Here is a 19,805-nt window from a genome sequence, read left to right on the forward strand (position 1 = left end):
AATAATTTTTTATTAATTTAAAATAAATATAAGAATATTTATTCAAAAATAATTTTTAACCATTTTCTATCATTTGACTATTTTTTCTTATTTTTTATTTTATTTTTCTACGTTGTCAAGTACTTGTGCAGTAAAAAGTTAAAAAAGAAAGAAAAAAATCAACCAAACACGTGTAATCTGCTGAATTAAATGGGCTTTTATTTTTCTTTTAGTAATATACAATGTAACAATTGGACTTGAGTTGATTAATTAAAAAAATTAAAATTTGAGGGTAGTTGTATTATAGAATTTTTAATATATTTTTAAAATTTTATAATTATCAATAATGTATTTTTAATATATTTTTAATAATGTAATTTTAAAAAATCTAAAATTGTAATATAATATTTTTTCGAGTTGCTCACGAGCTTTTCGAGTCGAATATCGAGTAGCTCGTTTCGACTCGTTAAGAACTCGAGTCGAGCTCGAGCTCGAGTCGAGTCCATTCGATCCGAGTATTTATCGAGACTTAATCAAGTCGATCTTAAATAACTCGTGATCTGTCTCGTCTCATTTATATCCCTAAAGCCACCTACCTTTTGGAACGTGGAAGAACCCAATAGAATGTGAATTTCCACATGAAGCGATTATACATAGGGGAAAGCACAGGTGGATCTTGTTTAATTGTTCGTGCCAATAACATTTGCATGCCTAGATTTTAATTGCACGACTTTCAGGATTAAAAAATATGCACCAAATTTAATTAAAAAATATTATATAGTATATTCTACGACAAGGTGAGAAGATGAATCTCTATTTACACAACTATGTCGATACCATGTTTTGGAATTATCTTTTCTTTTTACTCAATGCATTGGGGAATTTCAAAACATGCTATCCACGTACTTGTAAATAGATGATTTGTCTTCTATTTTCAATCATTTATTTTCATTTATTCAATGATTTTAAAATAGTATAAAACTAAAACAGTTTTATATAATGTAATAGATCCCTAACCCATATATATAGTCAACATATATTATATAAGAATTATGAAAGATAATTATCATCGTTAGATAATCCTTTTTTGTAATCTCTATAATTGTACTATATGTTATAAAGATAGATTTTGTAAGGATATTAAGATAGTAATACATCGAGTTTGATATATGTATATAAATCAGGTTATGAAATACATAAAATTTTATGTATCTGTGTTATTTGCGATATAATAAAAGCATAGGAGGGACAAAAGTAATTATTTTAGATAAGAAATTGATGTTGTTTTTTAAGGTTATAACATCAACATATTTGTAATGACTTTTCAAACATTCTCGATTCAAGATGTATTCTTATGGATCAATCGATTGACATTAACATTTCTAATGCATATTAAAAATCTTAATCATACGTTGGAAACTTAAGATATAATCATTTTAATGAAGGTAACACAATAAGAAAACTTTATATATATTTAGATGATTTTTTTAATTACGAGTAATTAATTTACTTTCTAACACTTCCCGTTTCATTTTTTAACTGAGAGTAATATTATTATGATAGTCAATTAATTGATTGATGTATATATAAATATTTTGACAATTTGATTTATAATTTTTTAGATTAAGTGACTTGTAGTGTAATTTATCCAAACAGCAAAAACCTCTATATAAAGGAAACGAAGTTCAGGTTCGCTTCCAAAATCAAAGTCTCAAGTCTTTTTTAGAGAGGAGAGTGACATTCATTTCCTCGTTGCATTAGAAATAGTTTTAAGGCAAAAGAAAATGGCTGTCACAGCAATTACAGCACCAACTGAGTCCAACTATGACCGAAAAAGTGAGTTATTGGCTCTCAATAGATCAAAATCCGGCATTAAAGGACTCGTTGATGCCGACTTAGCTAAGCCCCCTCGAGTTTTTGTACATGATTACTTGAATCTTCAGATTAAATAGGAGCCTCCACCCGTTGATGTGAAGATCTCAGTGATTGATTTCGCAGGTGTCAACACCGACTCCACTCGACGTGCGGTGATAATTGACAAAATCTGAAGTGCTTGTGAGAAATGGGGATTCTTCCAGCTTGTTAATCACAGAATCCCTGCTACCACCCTGGAAGAGATGATCAACGGGATCCGTCGTTTCAACGAGCAGGACCCCAAAGCCAAAGAAAAGCTTTATTCTAGAGAAGAATCGAAGAAGGTCACATTCAACACTAAAATCGGCATGTCCCGAGCTTTGGCTGCTTATTGGAGGGATACCCTCACTTGTGTTATGGCCCCTAATCCCCCTGCACCCGAAAAAATCCCTGAAGCCTGCAGGTACATATTACTAGACTACACAAACAATGTTTGGTAAATGTTTCTTTGAAAAATGTTTTTCAAAGTTTGGTAAAGTTTGGTAGATGTTTGTTGGAAATAAGAATGGGTAAATTCACTTTAGTCATTGCACTTTAGGGTATTTTTAAAGATTAGTCCCTAAGTTTCAACTATAAATACCCTAGCTCATTTAGCTTCAAAATCATCCCAAATCCCAATCATTTCTTTCTCCCAATAATATAGAGTTTCTTGTGAGTAGTGAGTGTTTTGTAAACACCTGTAAATTTTCTCTCTTAGTAAAAAATATGCAGCAGTCCGGAGACGTAAGCACAATTGACTGAACTCCGTTTTCAATTTTTGGGTATTATTTTTCCACTTTTATTTCGCATTCTTACTAATCTGGTTATAGGGAAATTATTCGTACTCTATTTATTTCCCAACAACTGGCATCAGAGCTTTTGGTTGTGAATTTTGTCAATTTTTTACGAAGTTACTATTAATTACTATTCACGTGAATAGTGAATTTCGTGAATAGTAAAAATTTTGTCGGCGATACGAGTTTGTCGACGGAGGTGTTATAATACACAGTGGTTTGCACAAATTGTCAGAAACGATCCAAAGAAGCCAGATTCGAGTGGGAGCGATGGCTGCAAACGAAGGGAAGGTGAAAATTGAAAAGTTCGATGTTGCGGACTTTGGCGTTTGGAAGATGCAAATTGAAGATTTTTTGTACCAGAAAATCTATATCAACCCCTCTTAGGAAAGCAACCAGAGGGCATGAAGAATGAAGACTGGGCTCTTCTCGACAGACAAGCCCTCGGAGTTATCTGACTGACGTTATCCCACAATGTTGCTTTCAACATAGCAAAGGAAAAGACCACGGCGGGTCTTATGGTGGCTCTCTCCAATATGTATGAGAAGCCATCGACCTCAAACAAAGTTCATTTGATGAGGCGATTATTCAATTTACGGATGGCGGAAGGGGCATCAGTGGCTCAACACCTAAATGAACTCCATACAATCACAACCCAGTTGAGTTCCGTGGAAATTGAATTCGATGATGAAGTTCGAGCTTTAATTCTCTTATCATCTCTACCAGACAGTTGGAATGCTACTGTTACAGCAGTCAGCAGCTCGTCGGGAAATAACAAATTAAAATTCGACGATGTTCGGGATCTGGTATTGAGTGAAGAAATTTGACGGAGAGAAGCGGGTGAAGCATCATCCTCCTCAGCCTTACACACGGAGTCCAGAGGGAGAACTTCAGAAAGAAATTCAAATCGTGGCAGATCGAAATCCAGAAGGGGAAAATCAAGAATAGGAAAGAAAGAACTTACCTGTTACAATTGTGGCAAGAAGGGTCACTTTAAAAGAGATTGTCGAGCACTGAAGAAAGATACTGGCGCACAGGAATCTGCCAACATGACAGAGGAAACATGTGATGCCATGATTCTAAGCATCAACAGTCTGATTGAATCATGGATCTTGGATTCAGGGGCATCTTTCCACTCCACCCCATGCCGAGAAATCATGGAGAACTATGTCAGTGGTGATTTTGGGAAGGTTCATCTAGCCGATGATGAAACCTTGAAGATCGTCGGAAAAGGAGACATCCAACTAAAGTTTCCAAACCAGACTACCTGGAAGCTGACAGGAGTAAGACATATTCCTGGCCTCAAAAGAAATTTGATTTCTGTAGGACAGCTTGATGAAGAAGGTTATACTACAACCTTTTCAGGATGTGACTGGAAGATTGCCAAAGAAGTACTCATCATTGCTCGTGGTAAGAAGACTGATACTCTCCATGTAACCTCAAATTTAGAAAATATCATTGCTGCAACAGATGCTGATGGAAAATCAAACCTATGGCACCAAAGGCTTGGTCATATGAGCGAGAAAGGGATTAAGACACTTTTGTCAAAAGGGAAGCTGCCGGATCTAAAGAATGTAGATGTCAGACTATGCGAGGATTGCATCTTTGGCAAACAAAAGAAAGTCAGCTTTGCTAAGATTGGTAAGACACCCAAGGTTGAAAAGTTAGAGTTGGTTCATACTGATGTATGGGGACCATCTCCAGTTCCATCTCTTGCAGGCTCATTATATTATGTCACCTTCATCGATGATTCAACAAGGAAGGTGTGAGTTTATTTTCTGAAGAATAAATCAGAAGTCTTTGATACCTTCAGAAAATGGAAGGTCATAGTGGAAAATGAGACTGGTATGAAAGTCAAGCGGTTGAGGTCTGATAATGGAGGAGAGTACAAAAATCGTAGATTCAGAGAATTTTGCACAAACAATGGGATAAGGATGGAGACAACAGTTCCCATGACACTGCAACAGAATGGTGTAGCAGAGCGCATGAACAGAACTCTGAATGAATGTGCCAGAAGCATGAGGATACATGCCGGATTGCCCAAATTTCTATGGGCTGAAGCTATCAACACTGCAGCTTACCTGATCAACCGTGGGCCCTCAGTTCCTTTGGATGGCAGAATATTAGAGGAAGTTTGGAGCAAGAAAGAAATAAACCTTTCACACTTAAGAGTGTTTGGTTATATTTCTTATATATACATAGACTCTGCTGAAAGAAGTAAACTTGATGCTAAGTCCAACAAATATGCCTTTGTTGGTTATGGCGGTGATGAGTTCGGTTACCGATTTTGTGATTACGAAAATCGAAAGATCATAAGAAGAAGAAATGTCATTTTCAATGAGAATGTGATGTACAAAGACATGTCAATTGTAGAATCAAGTATCTCCAATACCGAAGCTGAAACAAAGGAATTTGCTGAGTTTGAGGAGATTTCTAGAAATGATGTTCAGATCAATCCTGAAGCAGTTCAAGAAGAACCAGGCACACTAGAACTGAGACGCTCCTCCAGAATTCCTAAACCAACCCAACGATATTCTCCTTCTTTGCACTACTTATTGCTGACTGACAATGATGAACTAGAGTGCTATGATGAAGCAATGCAAGTGGAGGATTCAGTCAAGTGGGAGTCTTCCATGAAAGATGAGATGAACTCGCTTATGTAAAATCAGACATGTGAATTAGCTGAATTACCACCAGGCAAGAAAGCGCTCCACAACAAGTGGATTTACAGGATCAAGGAAGAGCAAGATGGGAGCAAATGCTACAAAGCGGGATTGGTTGTCAAAGGTTTTCAACAAAAAGAAGGTATTGACTACAATGAAATTTTCTCTCCAGTCGTGAAGCTGTCTACAATCAGACTGGTATTAAAAATTGTAGCTGCAGAGAATTTACATCTTGAGAAGTTAGATGTAAAGACAACTTTCCTTCATGGTGATTTGGAGGAAGAAATCTATATGAGGCAACCAGAAGGCTTCATAAAGGCAGGCAAGAAAAACTTGGTATGCAGGTTGAAGAAGAGCTTGTATGGTTTAAAACAAGCTCCTAGACAGTGGTACAAGAAGTTCGATAGCTTCATGGGTAGCAGTGGTTTTACCAGATGCCAAGCAGATCATTGTTGCTACATCAAGAGGTTCGACAATAGCTTCATTATTTTATTGTTTTACGTTGATGACATTGCTCATTGCAGGCTCAAACATGCAAGAGATTATACACTTGAAGCAAAAATTGTCTAAGCAGTTTGCTATAAAGGATCTAGACGCTGTAAAGTAGATTCTTGGGTTGAGGATCAAGAGAGACACAAAGGCAGGGACATTGATGTTATCACAGGCTGAGTACATCAACAAAGTACTCTCCAGGTTCAACATGCAAGATGCTAAACCAGTAAGTACACCTTTAGGTGTTCATTTTAGACTCTCCAAAGAACAGTCACCAAAGACGGAGGGAGAACGTGCACACATGGTGAAGGTGCCGTATGCCTCAACAATCGGAAGTCTAATGTTTGCCATGGTTTGTACCAGACCATATATTGCTCAATCAGTGGGAGCTGTTAGTAGGTATATGAATAATCCAGGAAAGGTACACTGGGAAGCAGTCAAATGGATCCTCAGATATCTGCGGGGTACTACAAACAAAGCACTTTGTTTCAAAGGTGAAGGTACGATACTGACAGGCTATGTAGATGCTGACTTAGCCGGAAATATTAACATCAGAAGGAGCATTACAAGGTATGTCTATACTCTAGGAGGAACTGCAGTGAGTTGGGTTTCTCAACTACAGAAGATAGTTGCTCTCTCCACAACTGAAGCAGAATATGTCACTGTTACGGAAGCTAGCAAGGAGATGGTTTGGCTCCAAAGTTTCTTGGAAGAGTTAGGCAAGAAACAAGAAACAATGTCTTGTATTGCGACAGTCAAAGTGCTATCCATCTAGCAAAGAATCCATCTTTTCATTCCAAGATGAAACACATACAATTGAGATATCATTTTATCCGATCTCTTCTGGAAGATGGGATTTTGAAACTTGAAAAGATTAGTGGAGTTCAAAATTCGGCAGACATGTTGACAAAGACTGTGACTACGGACAAACTAAAGTTGTGTTGAACTTCAGTTTTCATGCTAGAATAACAAGACTAGAAATACTGTTGTATTGATCGAGGTGTGAAGACAGATTAAAATCAATCTTCAAGTGGGAGATTGTTAAAAGTTAGTTTCAAAGTTTGGCAACCAACTTTGAAAAATGTTTTTCAAAGTTTGGTAAATGTTTCTTTGAAAAATGTTTTTCAAAGTTTGGTAAAGTTTGGTAGATGTTTGTTGAAAATAGGAATGGGTAAATTCACTTTAGTCATTGCACTTTAGGGTATTTTCAAAGATTAGTCCCTAAGTTTCAACTATAAATACCCTATCTCATTTAGCTTTAAAATCATCCCAAATCCCAAATCATTTCTTTCTCCCAATACTAGAGAGTTTCTTGTGAGTAGTGAGTATTTTGTAAACACCTGTAAATTTTCTCTCTTAGTAAAAGATCTGCAGTAGTCCAGAGATGTAAGCACAATTGGCTGAACTCCGTTATCAATTTTCGGGTATTATTTTTCCGCTTTTATTTCGCATTCTTATTAATCTAGTTATAGGAAAATTACTCGTACTCTGTTTATTTCCCAACAGAAATCCCTGAAGCCTGCAGGTACATATTGCTAGACTACACAAATAATGTAATGAACTTGGGGCATACCCTATTTGAATTATTATCCGAATCACTCGGTCTAAATTCAAACCACCTCAAAGACATTGGTTGTGCTGACGGACTCTACGTAATGGGTCATTACTCGCCGGCATGCCCCAAACCCGAACTCACAATGTGGACCGGCATCCATACAGATAGTGGCTTCCTCACTGTACTTCTCCAAGATCAAATCGGTGGCCTCCAAGTCCTACACGATGATCAATGGATCGATGTTACTCCGATCTCGAGAGCTCTTATAATAAACCTCAGAGATATGCTACAAGTAAGTCAATGATTCCCCATTAATCAATATAAGTATCAACTTCTGATTAATCAAATTTGGGCTTTTTCTTTGGTCCGTTTGCAGCTGATTACAAATGAAAAGTATCTAAGCGTGTATCATAGAGTGCTGGCGAGAGACGTCGGGCCGAGGATATTGATCGCTATCCGAACATATATTCAACCAGAAAACGTATCGAGAGTGTACGAACCGATTAAGGACTTGCTGTCGGAAGATAACCCACCGATTTACAAGGAAACGAACGTGATCAATTATTTCAAATTCAAGCATGTTAAAGGTATGGAAGGGACCTCTGCTCTTGCACATTTCAAGCTTTGAATAAATTTTGGCAATTTCAAGCGTTCATGTGTGTCAATAAATTAATTCCCATCACAGGGAATAATGGAATTAATTACCTAGTCATTGTATCCTATGTTTTCATTTAGGGTAAACTATGCAAACAATCCTTTTTGTTTAGGGTCTATCCGACTTTTGTCACCAATTTAAAAATTAAGGGTAAATGGTCCTTAACATTATCAGTCTCTCTGGTTTAAGTCCCTCCGACGTTAACCCTTAACGAATATGTGACATAGCTGAGAGACTAAAATTGAACGGGAGTTAACGGCTAAGGGACTAAAATCTAACGGATCGGTAACGTTAGGGACTAAATCGAACGGATCAACAATGTTAGGGGACTATTCGCGTAGTTTACACTTTTATTTATATTTTTAGTTTTCTTTTATGTACTAGATCATGTATCCATATTTTATTTATAATTTATAATTTAGACCTTATGTTTGATATATGTGACATCTTACTCCCTAATTTCAGTGTTTGTTGATTGTTTAAATATATGTTTGTCTAATTTAATTTCAATTTAAATCTAATTAAATTTTGATAAGTTAATATAATATTTCAGAATCAATTTATGACTAAGGGGCTGTTTGTTTACTTCAAAATGATTAAGCGCTGAATGATTCAAATGTTGAATGATTCAGAGGCTCTGAATGAATTAGCTTTGAATGTGACATGCTGTTTGATAATGACTTTGAATCATTCAGAATGTACTTATGTGTTGAATCATTCAGCACTGAATCATTTAGAGGTGCGAAACAAACACGCTGAATACTGAACGATTCAGCATTTAGCGCTGAATGGTTCCATGAAGAGGCAAACAAACAACCCCTAAGTTAAATCATGAGTGTTACATTTATATTTAAATTTGACTTTATGTCACTAGTTGAAGTGTTACATCAATTGGTTAGTTTAACTCAACTTTTTTATCATTAAAAGAAAATAAAAAATAAAAAAACCACCTAACCTCATATTGAAAATTTATAGGTAAACTACACAAGTCATTCAATTAATAATAATATTACAAATGGATCATTCGTTTTTAAAGTTACAAACGAGTCAATCAATTAATCGATTATTAGATGGCTTTTTAACATTGAATATTTTATTCATTAAAATTATTAGATTTTAAAGAGTTACAATTAAGTCACCCAATTAATTGAATTGCAACAATAAGATTGTGTCACCACGTCGATCGCTGTTAGTCATTGTATACTATGGATGATGAACCCTAAATTTAACTATAAGATTCATCTGAATCTCCTCATTCTATTCACTAGATTAGTTTCTTGAGATTCTTTCTAAAAAAATCATGAGATAATTTTAAAATTTTCAGCCTCAGTATTATCTTCGACCTGAACAAATGACTCATTCAAAACTTAACCACATGCACGCCGCTAGATTTTTATGATCAGGGAAGAAGATAAAAGTTAGAATTATGAACAAAAGAAGATTAATATCACTTAATCATTTGAATAACGAGGTTATGAATAACGAGGTTCAATGGGGACGGATCGAAGTAGCAGATTCAATTGCAAGGATTTGAAAGCTTGGTTTCAACATGGAGTTGCAATAGTTCTGTTTGATTGCTGGTTTATTGTGTGTTTATTTTCTTCGCCTGAAAAATAAAAGTGTGTTGTGTAAGAACTGTTACAAGATAATAAGTCACATCTCACTGTAAGTAATTTATAAGTGAGGAAGAGAAGGATTGCATTTTCTATGTTTATTCAGTTAAAAGGTTGTGTTTATTCATAAATAAAATTGAAGTTCTTCTCAAATTTGGTTTGTTTTTAATTTTTTCTTCTTCTCGAATTTAATTTTTCCTGTAATTTTCTTATAATATTAGCAAATAAATAAAAGAAAGTGTTTATTCATTTTCACTTTCACAAGAAGAAAGAAAGTTATTATGGACACATATCATCATGCCCAACAAGCCCAAATCTATGCACATAGAACTCATTTTGTGAACATTTCCGCCAATGTCCATGGACCCTAAAGTTTAACCCGTGACACACAACATGGTCACCCCATTTTTCGCTACTATTTCCTTTCAGGAAATGAGTTTAAGAATCGGGATTGTGATTTTTGTGACATCGAGGTTAATATAGACCATGGGAGTTAGTATTGCTCAGATTGAAATTTTATTGCCCATGTGAAGTGTGCAATGGAAAAAGGTTGGTACGTTGTAATTGAGGCAAAATGTTTAGATTAGGGACGTGATGATGATTTGGCATCCATTAACACCATCACTCGTGTAATTGAGCAAAATAAAGGTAGAGAAATGACAAGAATAGAACATTTCAGTCATGCACATCATCTGATATTAAGTGATAATTTCATGGATGGTGAAAAGACTTGTGAGGGTTGCATGCTACTCATCTCAACTTCATTTTACTATTGTTCCTCGTTCTGTGACTTATATCTTAACAAAATTTGTGCTGAATCACTCAGGAAGAAGTTTCATTGGTCTCATCGACCTCTACAAGAACTCATCCTTGTTGTCGGCTACAATTGCAAATGTAGATTTTGTAAATGTAAGAGTAGCGGCTTTGCCTATAAATGTGAAGTACGTAAATTTCATTTTTGCCTTGCATGTATGGTTAACATAGATTATAGAATCACACATCCAGGACATGAACACCCTCTCCTCTTTTTAAATAAGGTCAAAGGGAATTGCAATGCTTACGGTAAATTGGTGAGAAACCAATATAGATGCAGCCGTTGTGATTTCAATCTGGATGCTTCTTGTCCATCACTGCGGCTTACAGTCTGAGATAGGTGTGATGAACATCCACTCGCACTCATATATCAGGAGGTCAATGATTAGTCAAAATATCTTTACTGTGACATCTTTGAGAAAAAAGAAATCCAAATCACTGGTTTTATCATTGTGCAACTTGTGATTTTTCTACTCATCCCCAGTGTTTTCCTCAAAGCCGTCTGTTGATCAAACCCGGAAGCATGTACAAAGCAGAAGGCCACCACCAACATCCTCTTACTTTTGTGCGCAAGCCTCATTATTATCTTCAATGTCGCAAATACAGTAAGTTCTGTGAAGATTTAGCTCTCGAATGTGCAGATTCTACATGCAATTATACTGTCCACTGGGGATGTGTAAAGCCAGCTGAGTTCAATATTTATGAACTGTTGACTAGCACCGAAAGGTGCATAAATTAATACACCGAAAGGTGCATGACTCCTTTTGTTGAAAATGTAAAATGGGATAATTCAATTTAGTCACTAAACTTTAGGGTATTTACAAATTAGTTCTTAGGCTTCAACTATAAATACCTAGCTCATTTAGCTTCAAAATGATCCCAAAGCATTCTAACTTTCTTCCAATACTAGAGAATTTAGAGAGTTTCTTGAGAGTTGTTTTCTCCTATTTATCAAGAGAGAATTGTCATTGTTTTTTCCTTGGTAGATCGAGAGAAGTTGTAATTCTTATTTTCTCATAGTGAAATTCTTCTACCGTTACCCGTGGTTTTTACACTATATTATTTAGGGTTTTTCACGTAAAATTTGTGTATTCTTTTATCTTTATTTTTATTTTCTCAAATTATCAGTTGCAATTTTTCTCTATCCGATAGCCGTCTTCCGCGACAATTGGTATCCTAGCCAGATTAAAGTGTGTAATATCTGTTTATTGTCTTTGTGGTTGCCACCAAAAGGTGGATCCTCCAACATAAGAAAGTAAGAAGTTATTACCTATTCTTTGAAGGTTCCAGAGAACTATTCACGATAGTGAAATAGTGAGAGCTATCCGTAAAAGAAGCTATGGCAACGAAATTTGATATTGAAAAATTCAATGGGAGAAATTCCTCATTGTGGAAATTGAAGATGAAGGCCATCCTGAGGAAAGACGGTTGTCTAGCAGCTATCAGTGAAAGGCCGGTAGATTTCACAGATGAAAACAAATGGAACGAGATGGACGAGAATGCTATGGAAAACTTTCATCTAGCATTAGCAGATGAAGTATTGTCAAGCATCGAGGAGAAGAAGACAGCTAAGGAGATATGTGATCATCTCACCAAATTATACTAGGCCACATCGTTGCACAATAAAATTTTCCTTAAAGGAAATTGTATACTCTCCAGATCTTAGAATCTACTTCAGTTACGGAGCAGTTAAACACACTGAACACATTATTTTCTTAGCTTACATCCTTAAGATGTACAATAGGAGAACAAGAACGTGCTAAACTTCTACTTCAAAGTCTACATGATTCATATGATCAACTCATCATCAACTTGACAAACAATAATGTCACCAGTCTAGTATTCGATGACGTTGTAGCTGTTGTTCTACAAGAAGAAAATCGGTGCAAGAATAAGGAAGACAGACAAGTAAATCTTCAACAAGAAGAAGCGTTGACAACGATGAGAGGAAGATCAACAGAACGTGGCCAAAGCAGTAGTCACAAACATGGTAGATCGAAGTCGAGAAGCAAAAATAATTTAAAGTGCTACAACTGTGGAAAGAAGGGTCACTTGAAAAAAGATTGTTGGAGTCTCAATAAAAAATCCAATCCACGAGGCAATATCGCAAACACTTCAGATGATGGAGATGCTCTATGTTGTGAAGCGTTAATCACCGTGGAAGGCAGAAAAAGATTTACAGATATATGGCTCATTGATTCAGGAGCAACATATAACATGACCTCAAGAAGAGAATGGTTCCATCATTATGAACCTGTCTCAGGAGGATAAGTGTATAGTTACAATGATCATGCCTTAGAGATCATTGGTGTGAGAACCATCAAATTGAAGATGTATTATGGAACAATTAAAGTTGTTCGAGATGTGTGGCACGTGAAAGGCATGAAGAAAAATTTATTATCCTACGGATTGTTGGATAATAATGCAAGAAAGATTGAAACACAGAATGGAATAATGAAGGTGTTCCATGGAGCGCTTGTGGTGCTGAAAGGCGAAAAAATAGCTGCAAACTTGTACATGCTGAAGGGAGAGACTTTGCTAGAAGCAGAAGCCTCATGTAGTTCAAATTCTGCATATCTATGGCATCAGAAACTTGGACACATGTCAGAACAAGGAATGAAAGTCCTTGTGGAGAAAAAGTTACTTTCAGGCTTAACAAAGGTATCACTTACTTTGTGTGAGCATTGCATAACAAGTAAGCAACATCGGTTGAAATTCAACATGTCAAATTCTAGAGGCAAAAGTGTTCTAGAATTGGTTCACTCTAACGTATGGCAAGCACCAGTTACATCCCTAGGCGGAGCAAATTACTTTGTCTCATTTATTGATGACTACTCCAGGAGATGTTGGGTGTACCCTATTAAGAAGAAGTCAGATGTGTTTTCCACTTTCAAAAACTTCAAAGCGCGGGTGGAACTTGATTCTGGAAATAAGATCAAGTGTTTCAAAACAGATAATGGAGGAGAATACACAAGCGAAGAATTTGATGACTTTTGTAGGAAAGAAGGCATCAAAAGACAGTTCACAGTAGTGAACACTCCTCAACAAAATAGTGTGGCAGAGCAGATGAATAGAACATTATTAGAAAGAACAATAGCAATGTTGAGGGATGCATGCCTAGAAAAATCAATATGGGCAGAAGCATTCAATACCGCCTGTTATTTGGTGAATCGAGCTCCATCAACTGTAATAGAGCTAAAGACACCAATGGAGATGTGGACTGGTAAACCAACTGATTATTCAAACCTCCATGTATTTGGAAGTATTGTGTACGTGATGTACAACTCCCAAGAAAACTCAAAGCTGGATCCAAAATCCAGGAAATGCAAATTCTTGGGGTATGCTGATGGTGTAAAGGGGTATCGCTTGTGGGATCCCACTGCCCGTAAAGTGATCATTAGCAGGGATGTTATCTTTGTAGAAGATAAGCTACAAAAAAAGAAGAAGATAGTAGCGCTGAAAAGTCAGAGACTACATAGATACATGTGGAAAAGGAGTTTGAACAAGGAGACTCTTCTGAAGCAGAACCAGCACATGGTGAACAAGAACCAAAAAGTTCTGAAGCTCCAACAACTCGTCAATCAGATCGTGTGATAAGACGTCCCAATTGGAACTTAGATGATGTTATAGAAGGAAATATTGCATACTACCTTTTAACAGTGGACGGTGAGCCATCAACATACAATGAGGCAGTAAACAACTCAGATGCTTCACTGTGGATGATGGAGATGCAAGAAGAAATTGAAGCCCTTCACAAAAATAATGCATGGGACCTTGTGCCACTACCACAAGAAAGGAAGCCAATTACTAACAAATGGGTCTTCAAAATCAAGCGAAATGGTGACGATCAAGTGGAGAGGTATCGTGCAAGATTGGTGGTCAAAGGATATGCTAAAAAAGTAGGTATTGATTTCAATGAAATCTTTTCTCCTGTGGTTAGACTAACAACAGTTCGAGTAGTCTTGGCAATGTGTGCTACATTGAATTTATATCTAGAGCAGCTAGATGTTAAAACAACTTTTCTTCATGGAAATCTTGAAGAAGAGATTTACATGCTCCAGCCTGAAGGTTTTGAAGAAGAAGAAAAGAAGAACTTGGTTTGCAGGTTGAACAAATCTCTGTACGGTCTAAAGCAGGCGCCGAGGTGTTGGTATAAGAGATTTGATTCCTTCATTATGTGCCTTAGAAACAACAGACTTAATGCAAACCCTTGTGCTTATTTCAAGAGGTCTGGTGATAACGATTTTGTTATATTGCTGTTGTATGTGGATGACATGTTGGTTGCAGGACCCAACAAAGATCATATTGACGAATTGAAGGCACAACTTGCTAGGGAATTTGAAATGAAGGACTTGGGATCAGCAAACAAGATTCTAAGGATACAAATTTACCGAGATAGAAGTAATAGGAAGATTTGGCTTTCACAAAAGAATTACTTGAAGAAGATCTTGTCACAGTTCAACATACAAGATTGTAAGCCAATTTCTACCCCTATTCCTATTAACTTCAAATTATCCTCTAGTATGAGTCCTACCAGTGAAGAAGAGAGGATAGAGATGTCTCGAGTACCGTATGCATCGACAGTGGGAAGTTTAATGTTCGCTATGATATGCACAAGACCATATATTGCACAAGCAGTGGGAGTGATTAGTAGGTACATGGCGAATCCAGGAAAAGAGCATTGGAATACAGTAAAGAGGATCCTGAGATACATCAAAGGGACCTCAAATGTTTCATTATGTTATAGAGGATCAAACTTACTAATCAATGGGTATGTAGATTCTGACTATGCAGAGGATTTGGATAAAAGCAAATCTACTACATGATATGTGTTCAAAATTACTAGTGGAGCTGTAAGCTGGGTTTCAAAATTGCAGTAAGTTGTGGCTACTTCCACAACAAAGGTAGAATATGTAGTAGCTACACAAGCCAGTAAAGAAACAATCTGGTTGAAAATGCTATTGGAGGAGCTTAGACACAATCAAGAGCATGTCTCTTTGTTTTGTGATAGTCAAAGCGCTTTGCATTTAGTAAGGAATCCAACATTTCATTCAAGGACAAAACACATACGAGTTCAGTACCATTTTATTCGTGAAAAGGTGGAAGAAGGGACAATAATTATGCAGAAGATCCATACCAAAGACAACATAGCATATTTCATGACGAAGGAGATCAACGCTGATAAATTTACCTGGTGTCGATCCTCCCGTGGCCTGTCAGAGACGTAACCAACATGAAGGTACAAGGTAGAAAGAATGGTGTGAAGATATGATTGTTCCAATCAAATCTTCAAGTGGGAGATTGTTGACTAGCACCGAAAGGTGCATAAATTAATGCACTGAAAGGTGCATGGCCCCTTTTATTGAAAATGTAAAATATGATAATTCAATTTAGTCACTAAACTTTAGGGTATTTACAAATTAGTCCTTAGGCTTCAACTATAAATGCCCTAGCTCATTTAGCTTCAAAATGATCCCAAAGCATTCTAGCTTTCTTCTAATACTAGAGAATTTAGATAGTTTCTTGAGAGTTGTTTTCTCATTTTTATCAAGAGAGAATTGTCATTGTTTTCTCCTTGGTAGATCAAGAGAAGTTGTAATCCCTATTTTCTCATAGTGAAATTCTTCTACCGTTGCCCGTGGTTTTTACCTTATATTATTTAGGGGTTTTCAACGTAAAATTTATGTATTCTTTTATCTTTATTTTTATTTTCTCAAATTATCAATTGCAATTTTGCTCTATCCGATAGCCGTCTTCCGCAACATGAACCAGTTGCGCTTTACAAAACTCAAACAGATAGCTAAAAATGGACGAAAACGTGATTAACAAATACAAGGTATGTTCCTTTGTTAATTCCCCCTCTGTAAATATTTTTCTACTTTGATTTAACTTTGCAGTTTCAATCATGGCTCATCAACAATATTAATTATTTTTTCTTGGTTCCATTTTCTGTAAGGTTCAATGTGGATGGATCAAAGTAGCAGATTCAATTGCAAGGATGTGAAAGCTTGGTTTCAACATGTCTGAACATGGAGTTGCATTAGTTATGTTTGATTGCTGGTTTAATCGTGTGTTTATTTTCCTTGTCTAAAAAATAAAAGTGTGTTGTGTAAGAACTGTTACAAGATAATAAGTCACATCTCACTTGTAAGTAATTTACAAGTGATGAAGAGAAGGATTGCATTTTCTATGTTTATTCAGTTAAAAGGTTGTGTTTATTCATAAATAAAATTGAGGTTTTTCTCAAATTTGTGTTGCTTTTAAAATTTTTTCTTCTTCTCGAATTCAATTTTTCCTATAATTTTCTTATAATATTAGCAAATAAAAAAAACAAAGTGTTCAATTTTATATAATTTTAAAAAACAATTGTAATTTATTTTCACTTTCACAAGTAGAAAGAAAGTTGTGAAAGACATGTATAATTGAGTGCAGGAACTGATTCTAAACTTGCATCTTAATGTAAGGTAAAGTTTTGATTCTAAACTTATAATTTAATTATCAACCTATTTTTTTTTAGAAAATCTAAAATGTTACTCTCTCGAAAAAGAAGAATATTTTTATTGCTTTATATCTACTAAAAACAATATCGATATGGAGGGACGACAAACTAATATGGAAAGAAGTCATCTCCATTAACAATGAAAAGTAATAATAAAGGATTTAAATAGTGGTTGGTTATCAGAATAGAGACCATTATACAACGGTAAAGGTGTCGTTCGAAACTATCATTTCACAATCACGATATCCACAATGTTCGTAATAGCATTGAGGTGCTCGAACTCAAGAGCTCAATGAATAATAACAAATCCCTTAACCAATGAGTTCATCATACTGAACACATATAATGAGTGTAGGAATTGATTCTAAACTTGCATCTTAACGTAAGGTAAAGTTTTGATTCTGAACTTGCAATTTAATTATTAACCATGAGACAAGTTCTCCGGTGCCTTGAATGGTCAGACAAATTGTAAGACAAATATCTTCAAATTAGCGCAATATAATTTGAACTTTGAATCATACTCTCAAGTTTCCTGTTTGGATGCCAAGAAAATTGAGAGAAAAATTGGATTCCCTTTGCAGCTTTATTGATTTGCATATTCAGGACCACTTGGGCACTTCCTTCATAAAGTGATGGATATCATCTTCAGGGGAAATAAAGGCAGTAAAACTGTTGCAAAGAAGGAAAGAAAACACATGATGTTCGTATTGGTTTGACTTCCAATTCCCAGGTTTTCTTTTACTGCTTAACTCTTGGAAAAATTGAATTTTGTTCTGGTTTTTTCAAGGTGTTGTTGGAACAATTGACTTCCTCTCCTTGGAACAACTTTTTCTTCATGATGTATTATGGATTGGTGGTTGAAGGTACGTATGTTCCTCTTCTTGACGTACTCGTGTTCGATGCATACGCTACATCTATAACCGGTTTCGAAGTAACATAGAGTTGTGATATTATTGGCAGTACCATTGTTTTGTTGTTCTTGTTGATGCTGGTGTTGTAGTCACTTCCTCACTTTCATTCTATATCAGTAATGTTGAAATGCTTGAATTGTAGTGATCCGAATCAGAGTAACATAGATAGATATAAACATACTCGATACTCATTCCGAATCCGGATAACATAAGTGTAATGATGAATGAATGCAATTCTGTTTTTGTAAAGAACATTGTGTTGTTTTTCAGGAAGGCCATGGGGTTTAGCCAGAAGTAAAGTTAGAAAGGATTACCCGAACATTCAATTGACTGCTTGGAAGGTATGCGAATATAAACGATGCACGATATATGACTATGTAGCTATTCTATTCGAACTCGGGGCGAGTATGTTATAGTTTTCTTGAAGTATTCCATACGTTTGAAAGATCATACTGTTGTACCACATGTTTAAACATAATCTTGTAACATAGCTATATGTTTACAACTTGCAATTTTGGCCTATAGTTGGCTGGATAAACTACCAGTACATGCCTCTGAAGTTCCGAGTTCTGTTCCACAGTTTCGTTGCCTCCTGCTGGTGAGTCCTTCATCCGCCGTTCCCTCGTATTCTCTTCCCTTTGTTACAGATTTGTATTCGATATATGTATATTTCTATGTGATTAAAGGATTCATCCTCGTATCCGTGTTCGTATAGCATACATACATAGACATGTTGCTAATACATTTGTTGTTTGCTTTTGCTTGCTAACTTTGAGGGCCATCTTCCTCAACCTGAAAGCAAGATCCGGTGCAAATAAGGGCACGTAGCGGAAAGGTTTTCTCTTTATACAAATCTCTCTTATCCATCTCAAGAACTTTCTTGTTTGGAAGGAAGGAAAATTCCTTAAGTTACCATTCATCTGATCTGCGTTTTACCAAAAATTAATCGAATTCGGGAGTCGATTATAGCTAATGAAGGATTAGCACCCTTGTACTGCCCTTTTGGTACCAATTTTGATTTATCGGTTGTCTTAATTGCAAAAAATTGAAAGTTAAATTAGAATTAAAAGATTCGATCCGAATTACTTACTTTTGATGAATTTAAAATTGTCCTAAAAAATCAAATTAATGTTAAACAAATAAATTGAATAAAATAAATAAAAAAGATATTAAATAAATATAAAGAAAAAAGAAAAGGAAAATTCATTTTTTTAAAAAGGGTTAAATTGAAAAGAATTTAAAATTAAGAATCAAATCGATGCTAACTAAAATCTACAAGGAGAAAAATAAAAAGTTAGGTGTCAATTTGCAAAATATAAGAAATATAAACATGGATTAAATTGAATAAATTCAAAATTCAAGGGCATTACAATAAGTAACCAAAATAAATTACGAATCAAAAGTACAGGGACTGCGAAAATAATTTAAATTTTTGTATTTGCATCTAGGTTCCCCTTATAAATAGCCCATAAACCCCATTTTATTTCATTTCAAACCATTTCTTAAAATCAAACCCCCTTTAAAAAAATTCTCTCTCTACTCTCTTCTTTTCCATCCCACCCAACCAATGGGCCTTAACGGGCTTGCTGGGTTAGGTTTGCTTCGGTTGGGCTTTGTTGGGCTTGCTGGGTCAGGCTTTCTTCGGTTGGGCTTTATTGTTGAACTTGGACTTCAGACTTTTGGATTCCTTGAACCTAAAACCGAAAATAATATTAATAATAATATAATAAATATATAATAATAAATAATAAATATATAATATAAATATACTACTATAATATATAATAAGTATATGCTATAATATATAATATATACATGTGATATATAATATATAAATATATATTATAATAATAAGATAATGTATAATGTATAATATATAATATATACTATATATATAATATTAAATATATTATATATACTATATATTTATACTATATA

General features: G+C 35.3%; 1 protein-coding gene and 1 pseudogene across 1 annotated transcript; both read left to right on the plus strand.

The window, feature by feature from the left end:
* The first annotated feature begins 1,752 nt into the window (after positions 1-1,752).
* Positions 1,753-8,039, plus strand: LOC120125768 (annotated as a pseudogene).
* Positions 8,040-17,561: 9,522 nt separating this feature from the next.
* Positions 17,562-18,695, plus strand: LOC120125801 (peroxisomal membrane protein PMP22-like). Its single transcript, XM_039144140.1, has 5 exons — positions 17,562-17,639; positions 17,744-17,819; positions 18,138-18,208; positions 18,380-18,465; positions 18,644-18,695. Exons 1-5 carry the CDS (start codon positions 17,589-17,591, stop codon positions 18,693-18,695), a joined length of 336 nt encoding a protein of 111 aa, XP_039000071.1. The 5' UTR covers positions 17,562-17,588.
* Positions 18,696-19,805: the final 1,110 nt, after the last annotated feature.

The sequence above is a fragment of the Hibiscus syriacus genome, unplaced genomic scaffold (genome assembly GCF_006381635.1).
Source record: "Hibiscus syriacus cultivar Baekdansim isolate YM2019G1 unplaced genomic scaffold, ASM638163v2 tig00110443_pilon, whole genome shotgun sequence".
Classification (NCBI taxonomy): domain Eukaryota; kingdom Viridiplantae; phylum Streptophyta; class Magnoliopsida; order Malvales; family Malvaceae; genus Hibiscus; species Hibiscus syriacus.

Bases quoted from the DNA above. Each gene is read 5' to 3' on its own strand.
- LOC120125801 (XM_039144140.1), top strand. From the start codon at position 17,589: ATGGATATCATCTTCAGGGGAAATAAAGGCAGTAAAACTGTTGCAAAG. The intron at 17,640-17,743 runs GAAAGAAAACAC...GGTTTTTTCAAG, and splicing joins GTAAAACTGTTGCAAAGAAG to GTGTTGTTGGAACAATTGAC. The intron at 18,466-18,643 runs GTGAGTCCTTCA...GCTAACTTTGAG, and splicing joins AGTTTCGTTGCCTCCTGCTG to GGCCATCTTCCTCAACCTGA.